Source organism: Heptranchias perlo, chromosome 16 (assembly GCF_035084215.1).
Source record: "Heptranchias perlo isolate sHepPer1 chromosome 16, sHepPer1.hap1, whole genome shotgun sequence".
NCBI classification, from domain to species: Eukaryota; Metazoa; Chordata; class Chondrichthyes; order Hexanchiformes; family Hexanchidae; genus Heptranchias; species Heptranchias perlo.
In genome coordinates this window covers 39,804,716-39,825,348 of record NC_090340.1, presented here as the reverse complement: position 1 = coordinate 39,825,348, position 20,633 = coordinate 39,804,716, and the positions used below count along the sequence as shown (strand labels likewise).

General features: G+C 41.4%; 2 protein-coding genes across 6 annotated transcripts in view; one reads left to right on the top strand and one right to left on the bottom strand.

Moving 5' to 3' along the window:
• cep89 (centrosomal protein 89) overlaps nucleotides 1-20,633 on the top strand; it is a 111,346-nt gene that overhangs the window by 73,066 nt on the left and 17,647 nt on the right. The window lies entirely within an intron of this gene.
• zgc:165481 (uncharacterized protein LOC100073327 homolog) overlaps nucleotides 10,320-20,633 on the bottom strand; it is a 197,354-nt gene continuing 187,040 nt past the window's right edge. Inside the window, exons 4-5 of one of the 2 annotated variants that reach the window (XR_010965964.1) lie at nucleotides 10,803-13,086; nucleotides 10,320-10,507 (exon numbers count right to left, since the gene is read on the bottom strand). Coding sequence is in view for 1 of the 2 variants with exons in the window: in XM_067997984.1 (XP_067854085.1) it covers nucleotides 12,345-13,070 (726 nt within the window). In the remaining variant the exon portion in view is untranslated. Of the gene's footprint in view, nucleotides 13,087-20,633 lie in introns of both variants that reach the window. The other variant, XM_067997984.1, reaches the window with a different exon arrangement.

The following is a 20,633-nucleotide window of genomic DNA, read 5'->3' as shown; positions in this document are numbered from 1 at the left end:
GCGGCTGCAGAAAAGCCTATCTGTTCCCCTTACAATTCAATCCCCTATCACTATAGCCCTGCCACTCTTCTTCCTCCCCTCCTGTGCAGCAGAGCCACCCGTGGTGCCCTGAACTTGGCTCTTGCTGCTTTCCCCTGATAAGCCATCTCCCCCAACAGCATCCAAAGCAGAATATCTGTTTGAGAGGGAGATGGCCCCAGGGGACTCCTGCTCTACCTGCCTGGGCCTTTTACTCTGCCTGGCGGTCACCCATTTCCTTTCTGCCTGCATAATCTTTACCTGCGGTGTGACCACCTCACTGAACGTGCTATCCACGATAGTCTCAGCATCGCGGATGCTCCACAGTGAATCCACCCGCAGCTCCAGCTCCGAAATACGGTTAGCCAGTAGCTGCAGCTGGACACACTTCCTGCACACATGATCGTCAGGGACACTGGTAGTGTCCATGACTTCCCACATAGTGCAGGAGGAGCATATCACGGGTGTGAGCTCTGCTGCCATGACTTGCCTTAGACTCTCAGACTCTTCTCCCGCTCTCGGTCTCTCCTTTTATACTGTGCTCACCTCTCTGACTCTCCTGCCTCACCTGTGACGTTGCACAGTAGTTTTCTCTTGTTGCAGGTCTGCTGCTGCTTTTATTCCCCAATCTCAGTCTTCTGCTGCTCAGGTCCATTGCCGCTGTGCGGAAAAAGTTAGGAAAAGCAAGGCAAAGCAGCACCTCCTTCCCCCACTTCACCGAACTCCCACACTTGCCAAACTCTCACCAGATCACTCTGTGTTGGCCGCACTCCGGGAAACATCGAAGCTGTGCAGAGAACGACCCTAAGGCTAATCCTTAGTGATAGAGGACTCAATTATGAGGAAATATTAGAAAAACTCAGACTCCAACCTTGAAAGGAAGCAAATGAGAGGGAATCATAGAGGTATATAAGATAACAAGTGGAATTTAAAAACTTAATCCACAGCACTATTTTAATTTAAACTGTGACAGTAGGACAAAGTACAAATTAGTAAAGGGCAAGTTCAGCACTGATACAACAACTTGCATTTGCTTTGTATAACTCCTTTAACGTAGGAAAAAGCCCCAAGACACTTCACAGAAGCGTAATCAGAGAAAAATTGACACCGAGCCAAAGAAGGAGATATTAGGAGGGGTGACTAAAAGCTTAATCAAAGAGGTAGGTTTTAAGGAGGATCTTAAGTGGGCCATCAGTAAGAAGCCAGAGTTGGAGAAATGTAGAATTGGAGGATAGTTGTGGGGCTGGGGGAGGTTACAGAGATAGGGATTTGAACACCTGGATGAAAACTTTAAATTTGAGGCGTTGGTGGACCGAAAGCCAATGTACATTAGCAAGCACAGGGGTGAACTGGACTGATGCGAGTTAGGATACAGGCAGCAGAGTTTTGAACTCAAATTTATGGACGGTGGAAGATGGGAGGTTGGCCAGGAGAGCATTGGAATAGTCGAGTCTGGAGGTAACAAAAGCATGGATGAGGGTTTCAGCTGCAGATTTTTTTTTAAATTTGTTCACGGGATGTGGGCGTCGCTGGTGAGGCCAGCATTTATTGCCCATCCCTAATTGCCCTCGAAGGTGGTGGTGAGCCGCCTTCTTGAACCGCTACAGTCCGTGTAGTGACGGTTCTCCCACAGTGCTGTTAGGAAGGGAGTTCCAGGATTTTGACCCAGCGACAATGAAGGAACGGCGATATATTTCCAAGTCGGGATGGTGTGTGACTTGGAGGGGAATGTGCAGGTGGTGTTGTTCCCATGCGCCTGCTGCTCTTGTCCTTCTAGGTGGTAGAGGTCGTGGGTTTGGGAGGTGCTGTCGAAGAAGCCTTGGCGAGTTGCTGCAGTGCATCCTGTGGATGGTGCACACTGCAGCCACAGTGCGTCGGTGGTGAAGGGAGTGAATGTTTAGGGTGGTGGATGGGGTGTCAATCAAGCGGGCTGCTTTATCTTGGATGGTGTCGAGCTTCTTGAGTGTTGTTGGAGCTGCACTCATCCAGGCAAGTGGAGAGTATTCCATCACACTCCTGACTTGTGCTTTGTAGATGGTGGAAAGGCTTTGGGGAGTCAGGAGGTGAGTCACTCGCCGCAGAATACCCAGCCTCTGACCTGCTCTCGTAGCCACAGTATTTATATGGCTGGTCCAGTTCAGTTTCTGGTCAATGGTGACCCCCAGGATGTCGATGGTGGGGGATTCGGCGAAGGTAATGCCGTTGAATGTCAAGGGGAGGTGGTTAGACTCTCTCTTGTTGGAGATGGTCATTGCCTGGCACTTGTCTGGCGCGAATGTTACTTGCCACTTATGAGCCCAAGCCTGGATGTTGTCCAGGTCTTGCTGCATGCAGGCTCGGACTGCTTCATTATCTGAGGGGTTGCGAATGGAACTGAACACTGTGCAATCATCAGCGAACATCCCCATTTCTGACCTTATGATGGAGGGAAGGTCATTGATGAAGCAGCTGAAGATGGTTGGGCCTAGGACACTGCCCTGAGATGGTTGTCACTGCGTTGTAATGTAGGGAAACATTGCAGTCAGTGCACAGTGAAGTCCCACAAACAGCAATGAGACAAATGACCAATTAAACTGTTTTAGTGATGTTGGTTGAGAGATAAATGTTTGCCATGGCACCAGGATAACTCCCATGTTCTTCTTCTAATAGTGCCATGGGATCTCGGAACAGCTAGAGGGCCTAAAAATTAAGATTTTAAAGGGGAAAAAAAATAATTTTCTGGAAGCTTAAGAATGCTGATGGTTGGAGCAAGAATCCTAATAGTGGGAGGCCTGCCAGCGAGAAAGAAGGACATCGGAGATGGAGTATGGTTGTCAACTCTGGTTGGACATATTCCTGGAAGTTCAAATATGTGACATTTGATCACATGACGAATGACCACTCCGGGGTGGCTGGCACCTATGTAACCGTATCCTAGTGATAGGCAGTGCCAGGTGAACCTTGTCCCAGTGAGAGCCTGTACCTTCAGGAGAGGAATAATTTTTCAAAATATGCAGAGGAGTCCAAAATATTCAGTTTCTATTTTATAAATCTATGATAAATATTATAAAAATATGAATATTTTATAAAAGCAGGTCATATACATGTGAAACAGTACCTACTGTGTGAGATACCGGGCATGGTATATGTTACAGGCTTGGTGTGACACCCTTAACATTGAAAACAGCTACAGGTGTAACAGATACTACAGGATATTATAATGGATTTTCCCATAGCAGGAAGGTAAGTCAATGAAATGTGCATCCCACATATTAAATTTAATGTACAATAGATTTAGATAAAGAAATGTTTTACGTACGTGTACTTTATGTCGAGTAACACTTTATTATGTCAGAAATTTCTGTCAATATCACGCAATTGCTGCATGCAATTTCCATTACATTATTGCTTCACAGTGAACTTTTCCTGTTGATTTCAGCAATAGGAAATCAATTATTTGTGCTTATGTCATCCTCTTAACTGAGCTACCAGCCAGTAGGTGCCATGGCACCAATCTTTCTGAACACTCACCTTTTGGTTGAAGAGAATCATGTGAGTGATCTTCCTAGATTTGTTTGGGCCCACCATTACTGCCCTGCCTCCCATTGGTCTTCCACCATCATTCCCTACTACTGTTGTTGGCCACTCCAATGTAAGTTGGAGCAGCTGGCTTCCTCCTTCCTGCCCGCCATGTGCTCATTTCAGGCCGCAGCCTGCCCGCGCCCCAACCCAGTTTCCTCTCTTTTCCCCCTCCCTTGCTAATTACTCTGTCCCCTACTGAGTTTTGTGCTTCCAGCTTTTGTTCCCCCATTCCCCACTCTAGGCATCCTACTTTGGGCCTCTGGCCACCTGATCCATCTTCCATCCTGCCTCCCACTAAAGCCTTTTCAACCCACTCACCATTGGGTCTCTAGCCTCAGCCACCCAGACAAGTCCTGGTCTCGATCTTCTGGCCTCCCACGCTCCCCCTGTCCTCCCAAATCTCAATACCAAAGTGGCCTTTTCCCCCATCCCGACTCAACCCACCCTGCTCTGCAGGTAGAAAGGTTATACTGCAACTCTGTACATCAAAATATCAATTCCTTAAGACCTCTATCTCATCTTTTTACACTGAAGAACCTGTCAACCACAAATACTTCTCTTTGGTGTGTACAGCAAATAGCACAATGCTAGTCACTAGAAGTGAGACTGATTGAAATTGAATGTTAACTTTAGCTTGTATGATTGGATAGACTATGTAAAGTAGATTGTATGAGTTTAATTTCATGAATTTAACAGACTAATTGATAACTTTGGAAAATATTTCCTGATGTTTCTAGCCCATTTTTTAAAAAGTAAATTATATGTATTCTTGTGTATGTTTAAAAAGGAAGTAAAATTGACTCTTTCCCATACCTTCATTGTACATCAAAATATGGCATATTGCATATAAATTTTGTTATCTTTGGCATCAAATGTTCTTAATGGGTTAGAATAATTTGGTTGATAGTTATACACCTTGGAGCTTAAAACATTTTTGAGGAGTGGGTGATGGGGTGGATAAAATCAGCAGGGATGTGAAAAGTGGGTTAGAGTTCAGTACAAGCAGTGGAATGTTGAATAAAAATTTTAAAGCATGATCTGATCACCTTGTAGTTATTTTGTCTCTGTCCTAAAGTTGACTCGCTTCCTTCCTCTGCTTGGTTGGTGGTTGATTTGTATTTATCACATTCTGGTTATTTGCATGACATGTCAAGTTTTGTCTAAATTTCTGAGAATTACAAGTTCAAGGGCATAGGTTAGATTAATTGGTCTAACTTCAGCATTCTGCACAGCTCAACATTTTCAGCTGAAAGGAACGACATCATTCCCCTTTCCACACTTTCAATATTGGGCCAGAAATTGCTGGCAAAATAACAGCGAGTTTAATGCAAACTCTGTTATTAACATATAAATCGTCCAGCAATTTGTGGCAAGGAAGAGACACCCCATGAGTTGCGAATCACTATAAATTGCTGGACAACTTGCGCCGCTCCACCTTTAGCCTCGCGAAAACGGTAGCTCGCCCTCAACCTCCCCATGTGTTTCACAAAATTACTGCATTAATTACCAATTAAACTCGCCGCAGAGAGTTAGGGCTGGTACTTAATGGCATAACAACCCTTTAAATGAGGAGATTTATGTTCCTGCAATGCCACTCAACCTCTCCTGCCCAGAAAGGGAACAGTTGAAATTGTGGAGTCTCATATATAATGTTCTTAGAGATTTTAAAATTTTTAAAAAATTCTTACTTTTCCTTTGTCTCTTTTTTCTGTCTCTTTTTCCTCTCTCTCTCAATCCAATCTTTCTTTCCCTTTCTTTATTTCTCTTTCTGTGCTTAATCTGACTGTAATTCACCCTATTTTCTTATCCGTCGTTCCTCTATTTCTCAATCCTTAAATCTAATTTGTTAAGGAGATAGACTGTTGGTCCTGACGTTCACCAAGGTCCCAGATGCCTCTGTTCCCTTTCCATTACCAGCACGCACTTCCAGCAATTTGAAGCGCAAAACTTTCTTGAGCTGAAGGATGAGTTTAAAAAGTCTAACTAATGGGGCATGCCACGAGATACCCCGCTGCAACAAATTCTGGGCCATTATTTTGCACATCAAACCCATTGCTTCCAATGGACTATATATGCCATTGTTAGCATTCCTAACTTAAATCTCCTGAAGGAGAGCAAAACTGAAGTTCCTCCCCACCTGTTTCCCCCATAAAGGCAATTCAGCAAAAGCTTTGGATTATTCATCTAACATTTTTATATTAATGAACTCTGACCAGTTGCATTACTATAATCCCAGCAGTATTGAATCTATCAAGATCCATACAGAATTTGATCATCTTGCCTATATTGATGTTTAACTAGGAACTTTTAATTGAACAGCCATTATAATGGGGATTGGGCACATGACTGGCAAATGATGTTTAACTTAGAAAAGCACGGTGTTGTGCATGTGGGCAGGAAGGATGCTGAACATACATACACCCTTCAGGGAAAAGTACTAAAGTCAGTTAGCAAAAGAAAGATCTGGGGGTTCTCGTGCATAGATCTCTAAAGGTTTATGAATAATGCCCTGAAGCAATAGCTGGAACGAATAGGGTGTTGGGGTGTATTTATAAGGACAATTGACTATAAGACAAAACATACTATTTTGTCCTTGTACAATATCTTGGTTAGGCCTCAGTTAGACTACTGTTCTCAGTTTTGGTCTCCTCACATGATGGGTAGTATTGAGGCTTTAGAATGGGTGCAGAGGAGGGCAAGTAGATTAATTCCCTGTTGGAAGCATCTTAATTATCAAGATAGGCTCAAAGAGATGGGACACTTTAGAGAAGCGTAGACTTAGCGGTGATTTGATCGAGGTTTATAAGATGATTAAGTGAATAGATTGTGTTCGTATAGACAGCTTGTTTCAACTAAATAAGTTAGGGAGGACCAGGGGGTCACAATTTCAAGTTACATAAGGCCAGAACTAGGTTAGATGTCAGGAGATGATTCTTTTCCCAGAGTATAATGGACCTGGGGTGGAGATCACAAAAATCGTACAAAAGGTAGGTGCTGCTTGACATTACATAGAAACATAGAAAATAGGAGCAGGAGTAGGCCATTCAGCCCTTCGAGCCTGCTCCGCTATTCACTATGATCATGGCTGATCCTCTATCTCAATACCATATTCCTGCTCTCTCCTCATACCCCTTGATGCCTTTTTTGTCTAGAAATATATCTATCTCCTTAAATATATACAGTGACTTGGCCTCCACAGCCTTCTGTGGTAGAAAATTCCACAGGTTCACCACTCTGAGTGAAGAAATTTCTCCTCACCTCAGTCCTAAATGTCCTACCCCGTATCCTGAGACTGTGACCCCTCGTTCTAGAACCCCCAGCCAGAGGAAACGTCCTTCCTGCATCCAGTCTGTTTAGCCCGGTCAGAATTTTATACGTTTCAATGAGATCCCCATGCATTCTTCTAAACTCTAGTGAATACAGGCCTGGTCGACCCAATCTCTCTTCATACGACAGTCCTGCCATCCCAGGAATCAGTCTGATGAACCTTCGCTGCACTCCCTCTACGGCAAGCATATGCTTTCTTGGGTAAGGAGACCAAAATGCACACAATACTCCAGGTGTGGTCTCACCAAGGCCCTGTATAACTGCAGTAAGACATCCTTGCTCCTGTACTCAAATCCCCTTGCAATGAAGGCCAACATGCCATTTGCCTTCCTAATTGCTTGCTGCACCTGCATGTTTGCTTGATGTACAAGGGTGCCCAGGTCCCTTTGTACATCAACATTTCCCAATCTATCACCATTTAAATAAAACTCTGCCTTTCTGTTTTTCCTTCCAAAGTGGATAACTTCACATTTATCCACGTTACACTGCATCTGCCATGTATTTGCCCACTCACTCAACTTATCTAAATCGCCTTGAAGCCTTTTTGCCTCCTCCTCACAACTCGCAATCCCACCTAGTTTTGTGTCGTCAGCAAACTTGGAAATATTACATTTGGTTCCCTCATCCAAATCATTGATATATATTGTGAATAGCTGGGGCCGAAGCACTGATCCCTGCAGTACCCCGCTAGTCACCGCCTGCCACCCCGAAAAAGACTCATTTCTTCCTACTCTGTTTCCTGTCTGTTAACCAATTTTCAATCCATGTTGGTGTATTACCCCCAAACCCATGTGCTTTGATAAAGTCCCACATAAGAGGTTAGTGTGCAAAATTAAAGGCCTTCTGAACATTCTTTGGTTCTCCCTCATCTATCCTACCAGTTACATCCTCAAAAAACTCCAGTAGGTTTGTCAAACACAATTTCCCTTTTATAAACCCATGTTGACTTTGTCTAATCTCGTTGATATTTTCTAAGTGTCCTGTTATCACATCCTTTATAATAGACTCTAGCATTTTCCCTACTACTGATGTCAGGCTAACCAGTCTGTAGTTCCTTGTTTTCCCTCTCCCTCCTTTTTTAAATAGTGGAGTTACATTTGCCACCCTCCAATCTGCAGGAACTGTTCCATAATCTCTCGAATTTTGGAAGATGACAACAAATGCATCCACTATTTCCATGGCTACCTCTTTTAGTACTCTGGGGTGCAGATTAGCAGGCCCTGGGGATTTATTGGCTTTTAGTCCCATTAATTTCTCCAGCACTTTTTTTTTACTAATACTAATACCAATTTCCTTTAATTCCTCCTTCTCACTAGACTCTAGCATTTCTGGGAAGTTATTTGTGTCCTCTTCCGTGACGAGAGAACCAAAGTATTTGTTTAATTGCTCTGTCATTTCCTTGTTCCCCATTATAAATTCTCCCGTAAGGGACCTACATTTGTCTTCACTAATCTTTTTCTTTTTACATACTTGTAGAAGCTTTTACAGTCCACTTTTATGTTCCTAGCAAGTTTACTCTCGTACTCTTTCCCCCACTTAATCAATCTTTTGGTCCTTTTTTGCCGAATTCTAAACTGCTCCCAATCCTCAGGCTTGCTACTTTTTCTGGAACTTTATATGACTCCTCTTTGGATCTAATACTATCCTTAATTTCTTTTGTTAGCCATGGTTGGGCCGCTTTTCCTTTTGTGTTTTTGCGCCAGAAAGGAATGTATAACTGTTGCAATTCATGCATTCGTTCCTTAAATGTTAGCCATTGCCTATCCACCGTCATGCCTTTTAATGAAGCTCCCCAATCTATCATGGCCAACTACTCCTCATACCTTTGTGGTTTGCTCTGTTTAGATTTAGGACCCTAGTTTCGGATGGGTCTACTTCACTTTTCATCTTAATGAAGAATTCTATCATATTATGGTCACTCTTCCCTGAAGGACCCCGCAGAAGAAGATTATTAATTAACCCCTTCTCATTGCACAATACCCAATCTAGAATAGCCTGTTCTCTAGTTGGCTTCTCAACGTACTGGTCTAAAAAACCATCTCGTACACACTCCAGGAATTCATCCTCCTCAGTATTATTGCTAATTTGGTTTAGCTATTCTATATGTAGATTAAAGTCATCCATGATTACTGTAGTACCCGTGTTACATGCATCTCTAATTTCCTGTTTGATGCCGTCCCTGACATTACCGCTACTGTTTGGAGACCTATGGACAACTCCCACCAGTGTTTTCTCCCCCTTGGTGCTTCTTAACTCCACGTAGACTGATCCTGCATCTTCATTTTCTGAGCCAATATAATTTATGATTTCATCCTTTACTAACAACGCCACACCACCTCCTTTTCCTTTTTGCCTGTCCTTCCTAAATATCGAATACCCTTGGATATTCAGCTCCCAGCCTTGGTCACCCTGCAACCATGTCTCCGTAATCGCGATTATATCGTATCTGTTTATATCTATTTGCTCTGTTAGTTCATCTACCTTGTTACGAATGCTTTGTGCGTTCAGATACAGTGCCTTTAGATTTGTCTTTTTAACATTTTTAGACAATCTTAACATTTTGATCAGGGCCAGAATGATCTCCTGGACTAGTTTCAATCGCCTAAGGGAGTAGGAGAGGAATTTCCCAGATTTTTTTTCCCCCCCGAAATTAGCCTGGGTTTTTCGCCTCTCCCAGGAGATCACATGGCTTTCAGGTAGGGGAGGGAGTGTAGATATTGTGATACATAAGGCATTGCAGTTGTTTGGGACATGCTGGATGGATCAGAAAAGACAGTGTGTCTTTTCCTGTTGTCATTGTTCATATCTATATATATTTTAAAGTATTAATTACTTAATGTACTAATTCATATCATGAGGTCTATATTCTCTGTCTAATAGAAAGATGCCATATAATCTCTAAACCCATTTGATGCTATAGTCTGATGAGCAATTCCAAAGGAGATGTTAAATGTATAAAAAGGGCAAATTTTAGCATGCACATATTTCTTAGACCTGTGCACATATTTCTTAGACCCATAACATGCATTGATTATTGTCAGCACCACTGTTAAATCATCAACACTTGGAATTTTATTTTCAATTTGTTGCTCAAGTATGTGAAAATGTGTATCCCAAGTACATGGCAACTTGCAGTATAAAAATGCTATATTCAGCTTTAGTACTCAATTAGCTAATTATCACTCTGATATAACATTTGTTCTTTTGTTAAAGATAACTATCCGGAGCACCAGAAAATAATGCATATAATCATAACAAGTAGGCCCAGTTTGGTTAGATTTTTCTTTATTAGAGACAATTCACTATTAAAAGCAGGTTATTGTGAGAGGTAATAGTCTACAAAAAATGTTAATAATCCTAAACAATTCATTAGCAAGATTATTGACTTTAAAAAAAAATCAAAAGTGCTATGCAAGACTATGGTGTTACATCTATAGACTGACAAATAAGCTTCATAAAAACTGGAGGAGATGTGCATACAGACAAATACAAATGTATCGTTTGTACCTGATTTGTTTTTACTTTATGAAAATGGAGATTTATTCAGTGGGTGTCAAAGCTTGTTTGTTGAAGATATTGACTCCAAGAATATTTTTTTGTCCTGAACCAGAAGAATGTGATTATTTTAAATGCTGGGACACAAAAAAGACTTTAAAAGAAAATACAAAAAAATCAATTACTAAATAATTTTCACCTGGTATTGTAGGGACACATGTCTTAAAATGTAATAACTTGGGTAATAAATATATAGGTGCCATTTGATTCACACGCTGAAGTTACTTAATCTTGCAGTTTACAAATGTGTACCACATTGCAAATGGTATAATCAGAATACAAAATAGGCAACTGCAATATTATTTTTCCCGTTTGAGAGGAATACCTTCATAATAACTTACTCATGAATTAACCCATCTTCCTCATTCGTGGAGTAAAAAGGATGTTCCAGGCATTCATTCATTAGCCCCTCTGCCAAATTCACAAAAATGGAATGTAATATTCTTGTTCAACATGGTAATCCTTTACCAATCTAAAATACAGAAAATTTTAATTTAGAATAATAGCCATTTAACGTGTTTTTTCTACTTCATGGATCAATGGCAAGTGCACATCACATGGAAGTATTGGAGAAGTAAAATGTAAAACCTAATCTGAAGCCAACAATTCGTTTATCTTGTGATGAATAGGAGCATGGGAACAGGAGTAGGCCATTCAGTTCTTCAAGCCTGCTCTTGATTCCCCTCGATTCTATTAGATCACTGCTGACCTGTACCTCAACTCCATTAACCCGCTTTTGCTCCACATCCCTTGATACCTTTTTCCGAACGTTGTAAGATTTTTTAATGAATATATTAAGGTTAAGCGAGTAGTTAAGGAGTATGTGGGTCTATTAAAAATAGATGCAGGCGAGACTATATAATGGACAATAAGGAAATTGCAGATTTGTTAAATGAATACTGGATATCCATTTTCACAGTGGTGGAAGATGACAAAATACCAGCAGAACAAGGGAACCTAGAAATAAGTTAAGGGGAGGACCTTAGTGGATTTAATATACAAGGTGAGTGGATAAAACTGTGGCAGATGGAGTTCAGTGTGGGGAGGGTGTGGTCATCCACTTTGGATCCGAGAAAGACAAATCAGAATATTTTCTTAATGGTGAGAGATTAGCAACTGTGGAGCAGCAGAGGGATTTGGGTGTTCCTGTATACAAATCACTAAAAGCTAGCGGATAGGTACAAAAAATAATCAAAAAGACTAAAGGAAGTTGACCTTTATTTCAAGGGGGCTGGAATACAAAAATGAGGAAGTGATGCTTCTGCAGAGCCTTGGTCAGACCCCATCTAGAGTACTGCATTGAGTTTTGGGCACCGCACCTCAGGAAGGATATATTGGCCTTGGAGAGGATACAGTGCAAATTCACCAGGATGATACCGTGGCTGAAATAGTTAAATTATGAGGATAGGTTGCCTAAACTATGCTTGTATTCCCTTGAGTTTAGAATGTTATGGGATGATCTAATCAAGGTGTTTAAAATGATAAAGGGATTTGATAGCGTAGATAAAGAGAAATTTCCTCTGGTGGAGGATTACAGAACAAGGGGGCATAATCATGTGGGACCTTGCTGTGTGCAAATTGGCTGCCATGTTTCCTACATTACAACAGTGACCACACTTCATAATACTTAATTGGCTGTAACGTGCTTTGGGATTTCCTGAGGTCATGAAAGGCGCTATATAAATGCAACTGTTTGTTTCTTTAAAATTAGAGCTAAGCTATATAGGAGTGAAATCGGGAAGCATTTTTTCACATAAAGGGTAGTGGAAATTTGGAACTGTCTTCCCCAAAAGGCTGTGGATGCTGGGTCAATTGAATACCTGCAGTCACAAGCACATCTGTTTGGGATCCTGGCTGAATCTGTCATTTTGTTGTAGTAGTCATTAGCTTCTGGATGAGCAATCACATATACCCTGACAGAGGCACTGACAAAAACCATAGACCAAGCATACAGTCAGACTGGAAGGAACAAGACTGACACACACAATACCCAGAGTCACTTTTTGGATTACCAGAAGATAAATTCCGAGTGGCAATGAGCTGAAATAGAAAAAACCTAGCAGCCACACTAGTATTCTTGGCACTCGGTTACAAAGTTTAGAGAACACATCTTGATCAATCCTGCTTTGGGATGTAACAGACATAGTGTCAAGACTGTGATCCGCATAGTAATCAGAGGTGGTATGCCTGCTTGGAGTCCTCGGGGAATTCCTTTGTACCTCCCTTATAGTAATAACTAAGCAGTTGGAAGAACCAAGGGTTGAACTGGAGGAAGTCAAGTTCTTTGGTGTTAAAACTACCTCTTTACAACCTGAATTCCATGTTGTCTTGTCCCTTGCTGTAAGTTTGCACATGATGTTTGTATCATCAGGGAGACTTGCAATTTCATCCTCGTGGACCTCTGTCTCATGGCGACAGAAGGGACAGCTAATGCAGTGGGAGCCATCACTGATATCTAGGATTTTATTTAGACATCTTGCACATACTCTGTGTAAACAGTCCAGAATCTTAGGCTTTCGGCTATGGCCATTGTACCTTTGGTAACAGATTTTACATTCCAGTTCAGTACTTGAAATATTTTCGTCTCCTTCTGTGTGAGTGCTGCTCATCTTTAATTCAAACACACTGGGGAAAGAAAAAAGCCATGTAATACAAATGCACAATTAAATTCTCAAGACAAAATACATAGTTTCATGCTCTTTGGTTCATAATAGAGACTGATCCATATCGTTAACCATGTAATTAAGCAATACATTCTGCATATATACTGTAGCTGGAAACCATGAACTTTGGCTGACTGATCCCTATTACACTATGCTATTATGTTGTTCTTTGATCATACTTTAGTTTGAAGAAAATGTTGGTGGATGTGCCTGATTTGGAAGAAATAGTCAATATTTTCATTTTCCAAAATGATACCTGTGCTAAAATAGACTATTAACAGGGAGGTAGGTATAGCCTGTCAGCATACTTGTGGCTAGTCAGTAGATGGACTGTCCACAGGTGTGACTAGATTTGTGACACTATTTGCATTATCTACTATTAACTGCTAATATACTGTTATTTTATGGCCACTGTGGTAGACTATAGTAACATTCTTTTATTGCACCAGGTTGCTCTGTGAATAGCATTACAGTTCGGTTGAAGTAGTTTTATTTAATTGTAATAGTACGTCATAATTTGGGGCAAATGTAGTGCTAAGCATGAAGTTGTCCACACAAGCTATTTATTTTACTCTCAATAAATATCATTTGGATTTTTAAAAAAGGAATAGTTTTCAGTATTTAAGAAATTTGACTGATCAGCTGCTTTTTTTAAAAAAAGCTGCTGACCAGCGAGCCTTGGCTTTAATTGCATTGCACATTGTGGCGCTTCAAATTCACTGATTCGTATCTGGGTTTGAATTTGAGGAAAAGAGGTCTGCACAACTTAAATTGACTAAAACCCAAACTGAAGCATGTTTTTTTCAATTCTATTTGAACATTTTTATTTGTATATTAATCCAATATAGCAAAGTGCTGAATTCTCAAGCAAAAGTCAATTTCTGTTGCCTGCAGGGATGTTTCTGACCATGCTGGCTGAACGTATTGACCTTTCTTTCAAATAGCAATGAATACATAGAAAACAATCTAATGATAAACTATCTGTCTACAAATAAGGAATTGAAAAGGGCTTTGGAATACTAATGGTTGCTCCTAGTGTAATTCGGGGATAGTCTGCAGTTTTGATGTTAAGGTTACCTGGCATGCCCATTTAAGGCCACGGCTCAAGTAGTCACTGTGGGAATCCTGGTAATTTTAGGTGCTTGTAAATCTCATAGGCCAATTAATGGTCAGTAAATTGTTTGTAAATCTCAGGCTGCAGAATGAAATGCCTGACTTTCTTTCTCTTATAAGATTGTTTTGCGCTTATATCAAAGTGTGACATCTGGCAAAGACGGACATGCACTAGATGCAAGATTTTATAATCTGTTTGGTTTCTGCCAGGGCCACTCGGCTCCAGGCCTCATTACAGCCTGTGTCCAAACATGGACACGAGCTAAATTCCAGAGGTGAGATGAGAGTGACTACCTTTGATGGATACAGCACAGAAGGAGGGCATTCTGCCTGTGCCAGCTCTTTGAAAGAGCTATCCAATTAGTCCCACTCCCCTACTTTTACCCCATAGCCCTGTACATTTTACATTTTTTCCCTTCATGTATTTATCCAATTCCCTTTTGAAAGTTATTATTGAATCTGCTTCCACCACCCTTTCAGGCAGTGCATTCCAGATCATAAAAACTCACTGCATTAAAAAAATTGCTTCTTCATATCACCTCCGGTTCTTTTGCCAATCACGTTAAATCTGTGCCCTTTGGTTACTGACCCTTCTGCCACTGGAAACAGTTTCTCCTTATTCATTCTATCAAAACCGTTCATGATTTTGAACACCTCTATCAAATCTCCTCTTAACCTTCTCTGCTCTTAGGAGAACAATCCCAGCTTCTCCAGTCTCTCCACATAGCTGAAGTCCCTCATCCCTGGCACCGTTCTAGTAAATATCTTCTGCACCCACTCTAAGACCTTGACATCCTTCCTAAAGTGTGGTGCCCAGAATTGAACACAATACTGCAGTTGAAGCAAGGCAGTATTCAAGCAAGTGTGGCACCTAGTAAAATTGAAGGTAATGGGGATCAGGGGAAAAACTTGCCAGTACCTGGAGTCATACCTGGAACAAAGGAAGATGGTAGTGGTTGTTGGAGACCAATCATCTCAGCCCCAGGACATCGCTGCAGGAATTCCTCGGGGCAACATTCCAGCTGCTTCATCAATGACCTTCCCTCCATCATAAGGTCAGAGATGGGGCTGTTCGCTGATGTTTGCACAGTGTTTAGCTCCATTCGCAATTCCTCACATAATGAAGCAGTCCATGCCCACATGCAACGAAACCTGGACAACATCTAGGCTTGGACTGTGAGTGTCAATTAACAGTTGTGCCACACAAGTGCCAAGTGATGACCATCTCCAACAAGAGAGAGTCTAACTACCTCCCCTTGACATTCGATGGTATTACTATTAAGTCCCCACCATTAACATCCTGGGGATCATCATTGATCAGAAACAAATGGGATAGCCACAGAAATTCTGTAGCTACTAGAGCAGGTCAGAGGCTGTGTATTCTGTAGCGAGTCACTTCCTGACTCCCCAAAGCCCCTCCACCACCTACAAGACACAAGTCAAGAGTGTGATTGAATACTCTCCACTTGCCTGGATGGGTTCAGCTGCTACACACTCAAGAAGCTCAACACCATCCAGGATAAAGCAATCCACTTGATCAGCACCCCATCCACAATCTTAACCATCCAATTCCCTCCTGAGGCTGCGAACAGAAATTAGTTTCCATAAGTAGATGGTACTGATGATCAAACATTGGACGTAAGAACATGGCTATGACATAGTCACCTAGAATTTAAGTGAGGTATGGAGTGAAAATTTGTAGTCCAGGGCCAAGTCATGCACAGATATAAAATTGTCAGTGTGAGCTCGTGTGTGTTTCCAGGTTGGGAGCATGTACTAATTTTCTGTAAAGATCTATAAAAGAGTAGTGCAAGCTGCACTAATTGCTAAAAAAAAAAGCTTATAAATAACGGATCATGTTTATTGCTGCTGCCCAGCACTATTGGGAGACAAGTTTGTGAATTTAAGGGTCCTTTATACTGTAGCTACCAGTCAGCGACCGATAGCTGCAGTTTAGGCTCAAGCCAGGCAGTGTCGCATTCATTACCTGGTTTTTGCCTGCTGGAACTGCACCAGTTTTGCCTATGAGATAGCTGTGTGCATGGTGGTCACAGGCATAGGCAAAAGTTTCTCCCAATGGTTAAAAGTGTAAATATTGAGAATCCCTACTGTTTGAACATTTAAATTGAGATTAGGTGGGTTTACAAAGTGCTCAGGTGTTATGAGACCATACTGGATTTAGATAGGTGGAGTTTTTGTCTTACTATGTGAGTTTTATCCTAGCACAATGGAAGGGGAGCTGTATCTTTTGAAGTTTTTGTGAATGATTTGTTGTGTTCTCATTTAATGTTGTAAAACAGTTGTGCCACACAAGTGCCAAGTGATGACCATCTCCAACAAGAGAGAGTCTAACTACCTCCCCTTAACAATAGTAATACCATCGAATGTCAAGTGGTATTAATATTGTTCTGGTATATTATCCTCATACAAAGCAGAGCCAATGTGGTCTTGGATTAGTGGTCTAGCCACAAGTATCCTTTATTATGAGAGTTAGTATCAAATCGGGGTTCACTTCTGGAATATGAATGGACTAAATCATCTGGTGAAAAGGTATAAAAGTTTGGTTTAAAACTTTGGTTGTCTCAAATAATTGAGGTTGGATTTCAACTGTCACACCTAGAAGAAGCAGCAGCAAAGACCATGAGGAAAAGATAGCATGAGACAAGGGCAGTGCTTTATTTCAGTTCAAAAAGCTATAGTGCTTTCATTTTGATCCCTATTTTAGGCTGGAGGAAAAAGATTTGGGAGAAAGAAAATGAATCATATAAAGAGGAACAATAGGAAACTTAATGAGCCATTCCATGTGATGATTTACATTATTATGGCAATTTGTAGTGATCAACTCTGATCACAACAACAACTTGCATTTACATAGTGCCTTGTAATGTAGTAAAACGTCCCATGGCGCTTCACAGGAGTGTTATCAAACAAAATTTGACACCGCACCACATAAGGAGATATTAGGAAAGATGACCAAAAGCTTGATAGAGGTAGGTTTTAAGGAGCGTCTTAAAGGAGGAGAGAGGAAGTAGAGAGTATAGTGAGTATAGAAATAGGAAGATAAAGCAGATGAATGTGTGGCTGGAGAGATGGTGCAGGAGGGAGGGCTTTAGATTCCTGGGGCATTGGGACCTGTTCTGGGGGAGGTGGGACCTGTACAAGCTCTACACCTCAACAGGACCGGGACCAATATCCTTGCGGGGAGGTTTGCTAGCACTGTTGGGGAGGGTTTAAACTAACTTGGCAGGGGGATGGGAACCTGAAGAAGATTCAGAAGGGAGAGTAACATAGCTGGAAGTGGAAGGCAAAAAAGTAGTAAGTCAAATTGGAAGGCAGCAAAAACAAAGGCCAGCAGCAAATAAGGTCAAAATAGGAAAAAATGTTAAAAAGGCAAAATTAAAGGGACCTTATCTGAATGCACGCAGCATTCGCAACAAGGTAGATGAATTGACAGCACAAATAGAAGTAAATGGATATGACCTAATTGCCATTACGGAGACGTGGCTGCAGGGTGACCAAGGCTGGGAACTGAATATTCAAGGATATTTGACATTTAGGAAGGACAGGCAAAAAGGAAGAGGAGGTGGGGTAGCGCTGTTAATAAAGGATGAGATCAGTACAATAGTGAGAGAGGATCTTGGCTCAGAATATCAAGATGTAGAATCAGTTTGGGTGGAGCTAAGAAACAGCAAGGGGCAGAAAACATTGGTGGGAGTTGTTTATAGGCCACCAAACAGTACTGGTAATGTAGGGCACGGTATAAATCAGGCAATTAGAAGTGCATGTAACAAGGGTAATACAGCAATCGTGGGGGACTTTAATCTACATATAGATTGGGCAAACCAAATTAGTACTAATACTGTGGAGGACTAATTCCTGGAATGTATACAAGATGGTTTTCTAGATCAGTATGTTGAGGAACCAACTAGGGAACAGGCTATTTTAGATCTAGTATTGTGCAATGAGAAAGGGTTAATTAATAATCTTGTTGTAAAGGAGCCCTTAGGGAAGAATGACCATATGATGATAGAATTCTTCATTAAGTTTGAAAGTGATGTACTTCAATCCGAGAGTAGGGCCTTAAATCTAAACAAAGGAAACTATGAAGGTATGAGGTGCAAGTTGGCTGTGGTTGATTGGAGAACTACATTAAAAGGTATGATGATAGACAGGCAATGGCTAGCATTTAAAGAATTAATACATAATTTGCAACAAATATATATTCCTTTAAGGCACAAAAACCCAACAGGAAAAGTGGTCCAAACGTGGCTGACGAGAAATTAAAGTTAGTATTAAATCAAAGGAAGAGGCATGTAAAGTTGCCAAAAAAAGCAGTAAGCCTGAGGATTGGGAACATTTTAGAATTCAGCAAAGGAGGACCTAGAAATTGATAAAGAAAGGGAAAGTAGAATATGAGAGTAAACTAGCGAGAAACATAAAAACAGACTGGTATGTAAAAAGGAAAAGACTGGCGAAGGCAAATGTGTGTCCCTTACAGACAGAGACGGGATAATTTATAATAGGGAATAAGGAAATGGCAGGGAAATTAATCAAATACTTTGTCTGTCTTCACGGAAGAAGACACAAAAAACCTCCCAGAAATACTGGAGAACCAAGGCTCTGGCGAGAATGAGGAACTGAAAGAAATTAGTATTAGTAAAAAAAATAGTACTAGAGAAATTAATGGGACTGAAAGTCGATGAATCCTAAGGATCTGATGATCTACATCCCAGCGTTTTGAAAGAGGTGGCTACAGAGAAAGTGGATGCATTGGTTGTCATCTTCCAAAATTCAATAGATTCTGGAATGGTTCTTGCAGACTGGAGGGTAGCAAATGTAACCCCACTATTTAAGAAAGGAGGGAGAGAGAAAACACGGAACTGCATATCTGTTAGCCTGACATCAGTCATCGGGAAAATACTAGAAACTATTATAAAGGATGCGATAACAGGACACTTAGAAAATAATAATAGGATTTGGCAGAGTCAACATGGATTTATGAAAAGGAAATCATGTTTGACAAACCTATTGGAGTTCTTTGAGGATGTAACTAGTAGAATAGATAAGGGGGAACCAGTGGATGTGGTGTATTTGGATTTTCAGAAGGCTTTCGATAAGGTCCCACACAGGAGGTTGGTGAACAAAGTTAGAGCGCATGGAATTGGGGGTAATATACTGGCATGGATTGAGAATTGGTTAACAGACAGGAAACAGAGAGTAGGAATAAACAGGTCTTTTTCAGGTTGGCAGACTGTGACTAGTCAGGTACTGCAGGGATTGGTGCTTGGGCCCCAGCTATTCACAATCTATATCAATGATTTGGCTGAGGGGACCAAATGTAATATTTCCAAGTTTGCTGATGACACAGAACTAGGTGGGAATGTGAGATGTGAGGAGGATGCAAAGAGGCTTCAAGGGGATATAGACAAGCTAAGTGAGTGGGTAAGAACATTGCAGATGGAATATAATGTGGAAAAACGTGAAGTTATCCACTTTGCATTTCTGTTTTTCCTACCAGAGTACTTTTTAAATGATAGAAGATTGGGAAATGTTGATGTACACCCAGGTCCCTATGAACATAGGTTACTGAAAGCTAACATGCAGGTGCAGTAAGCAGTTAGGAAGGCAAATGGTATGTTGGCCTTTATTACAGGAGGATTTGGGAACAGGAGTAAAGATGTCTTACTGCAATTATATAGGGCCTTGGTGAGACCGCACCTGGAGTATTGTGTACAATTTTGGTCTCCTTACCTAAAAGGATATACTTTCCATAGAGGGAGTGCAACGAAGGTTCACCAATCTGATTCCTGGGATGGCAGGACTGTCGTATGAGGAGAGATTGAGTAGAGTAGGCCTGTATTCTCTTGAGTTTATAAGAATGAGAGGGGATCTCATTGAGACATACAAAATTCTTACAGGGCTCGACAGGGTAGATGCAGGGAGGATGTTTTCCCCTGGCTGGGGAGTCTAGAACCAGGGGTCACAGTCTCAATGAGGGGTAGGCCATTTAGGACTGAGGAGGTGAAATTTCTTCACTGAATGGTGAATCTTTGGAATTCTCTACCCCAGAGGGCTGTAGAGGCTCAGTTATTGAGTACATTCAAAACAAAGATCGATAGATTTCTAGATATTAACGGCATCAAGGGATATGGGGATAGTGCAGGAAAATGACAACGTTGAGGTAGAAGATCAGCCGTGATCTTGTTGAATGGTGGAGCAGGCTCCAGGAGCCGGATAGCCTGCTCCTGCTCCTATTTCTTATGCTCTTATGTTCTTAGAGAGGTTTAGGGAGGGAATTCCAGAGCTTAGGGCCTAGGCAGCTGAAGGCATGGCTGCCAACGGTGGGGTGATTAAAATTGGGGATGCGCAAGAGGCAAGAATTGGAGGAGTGCAGAG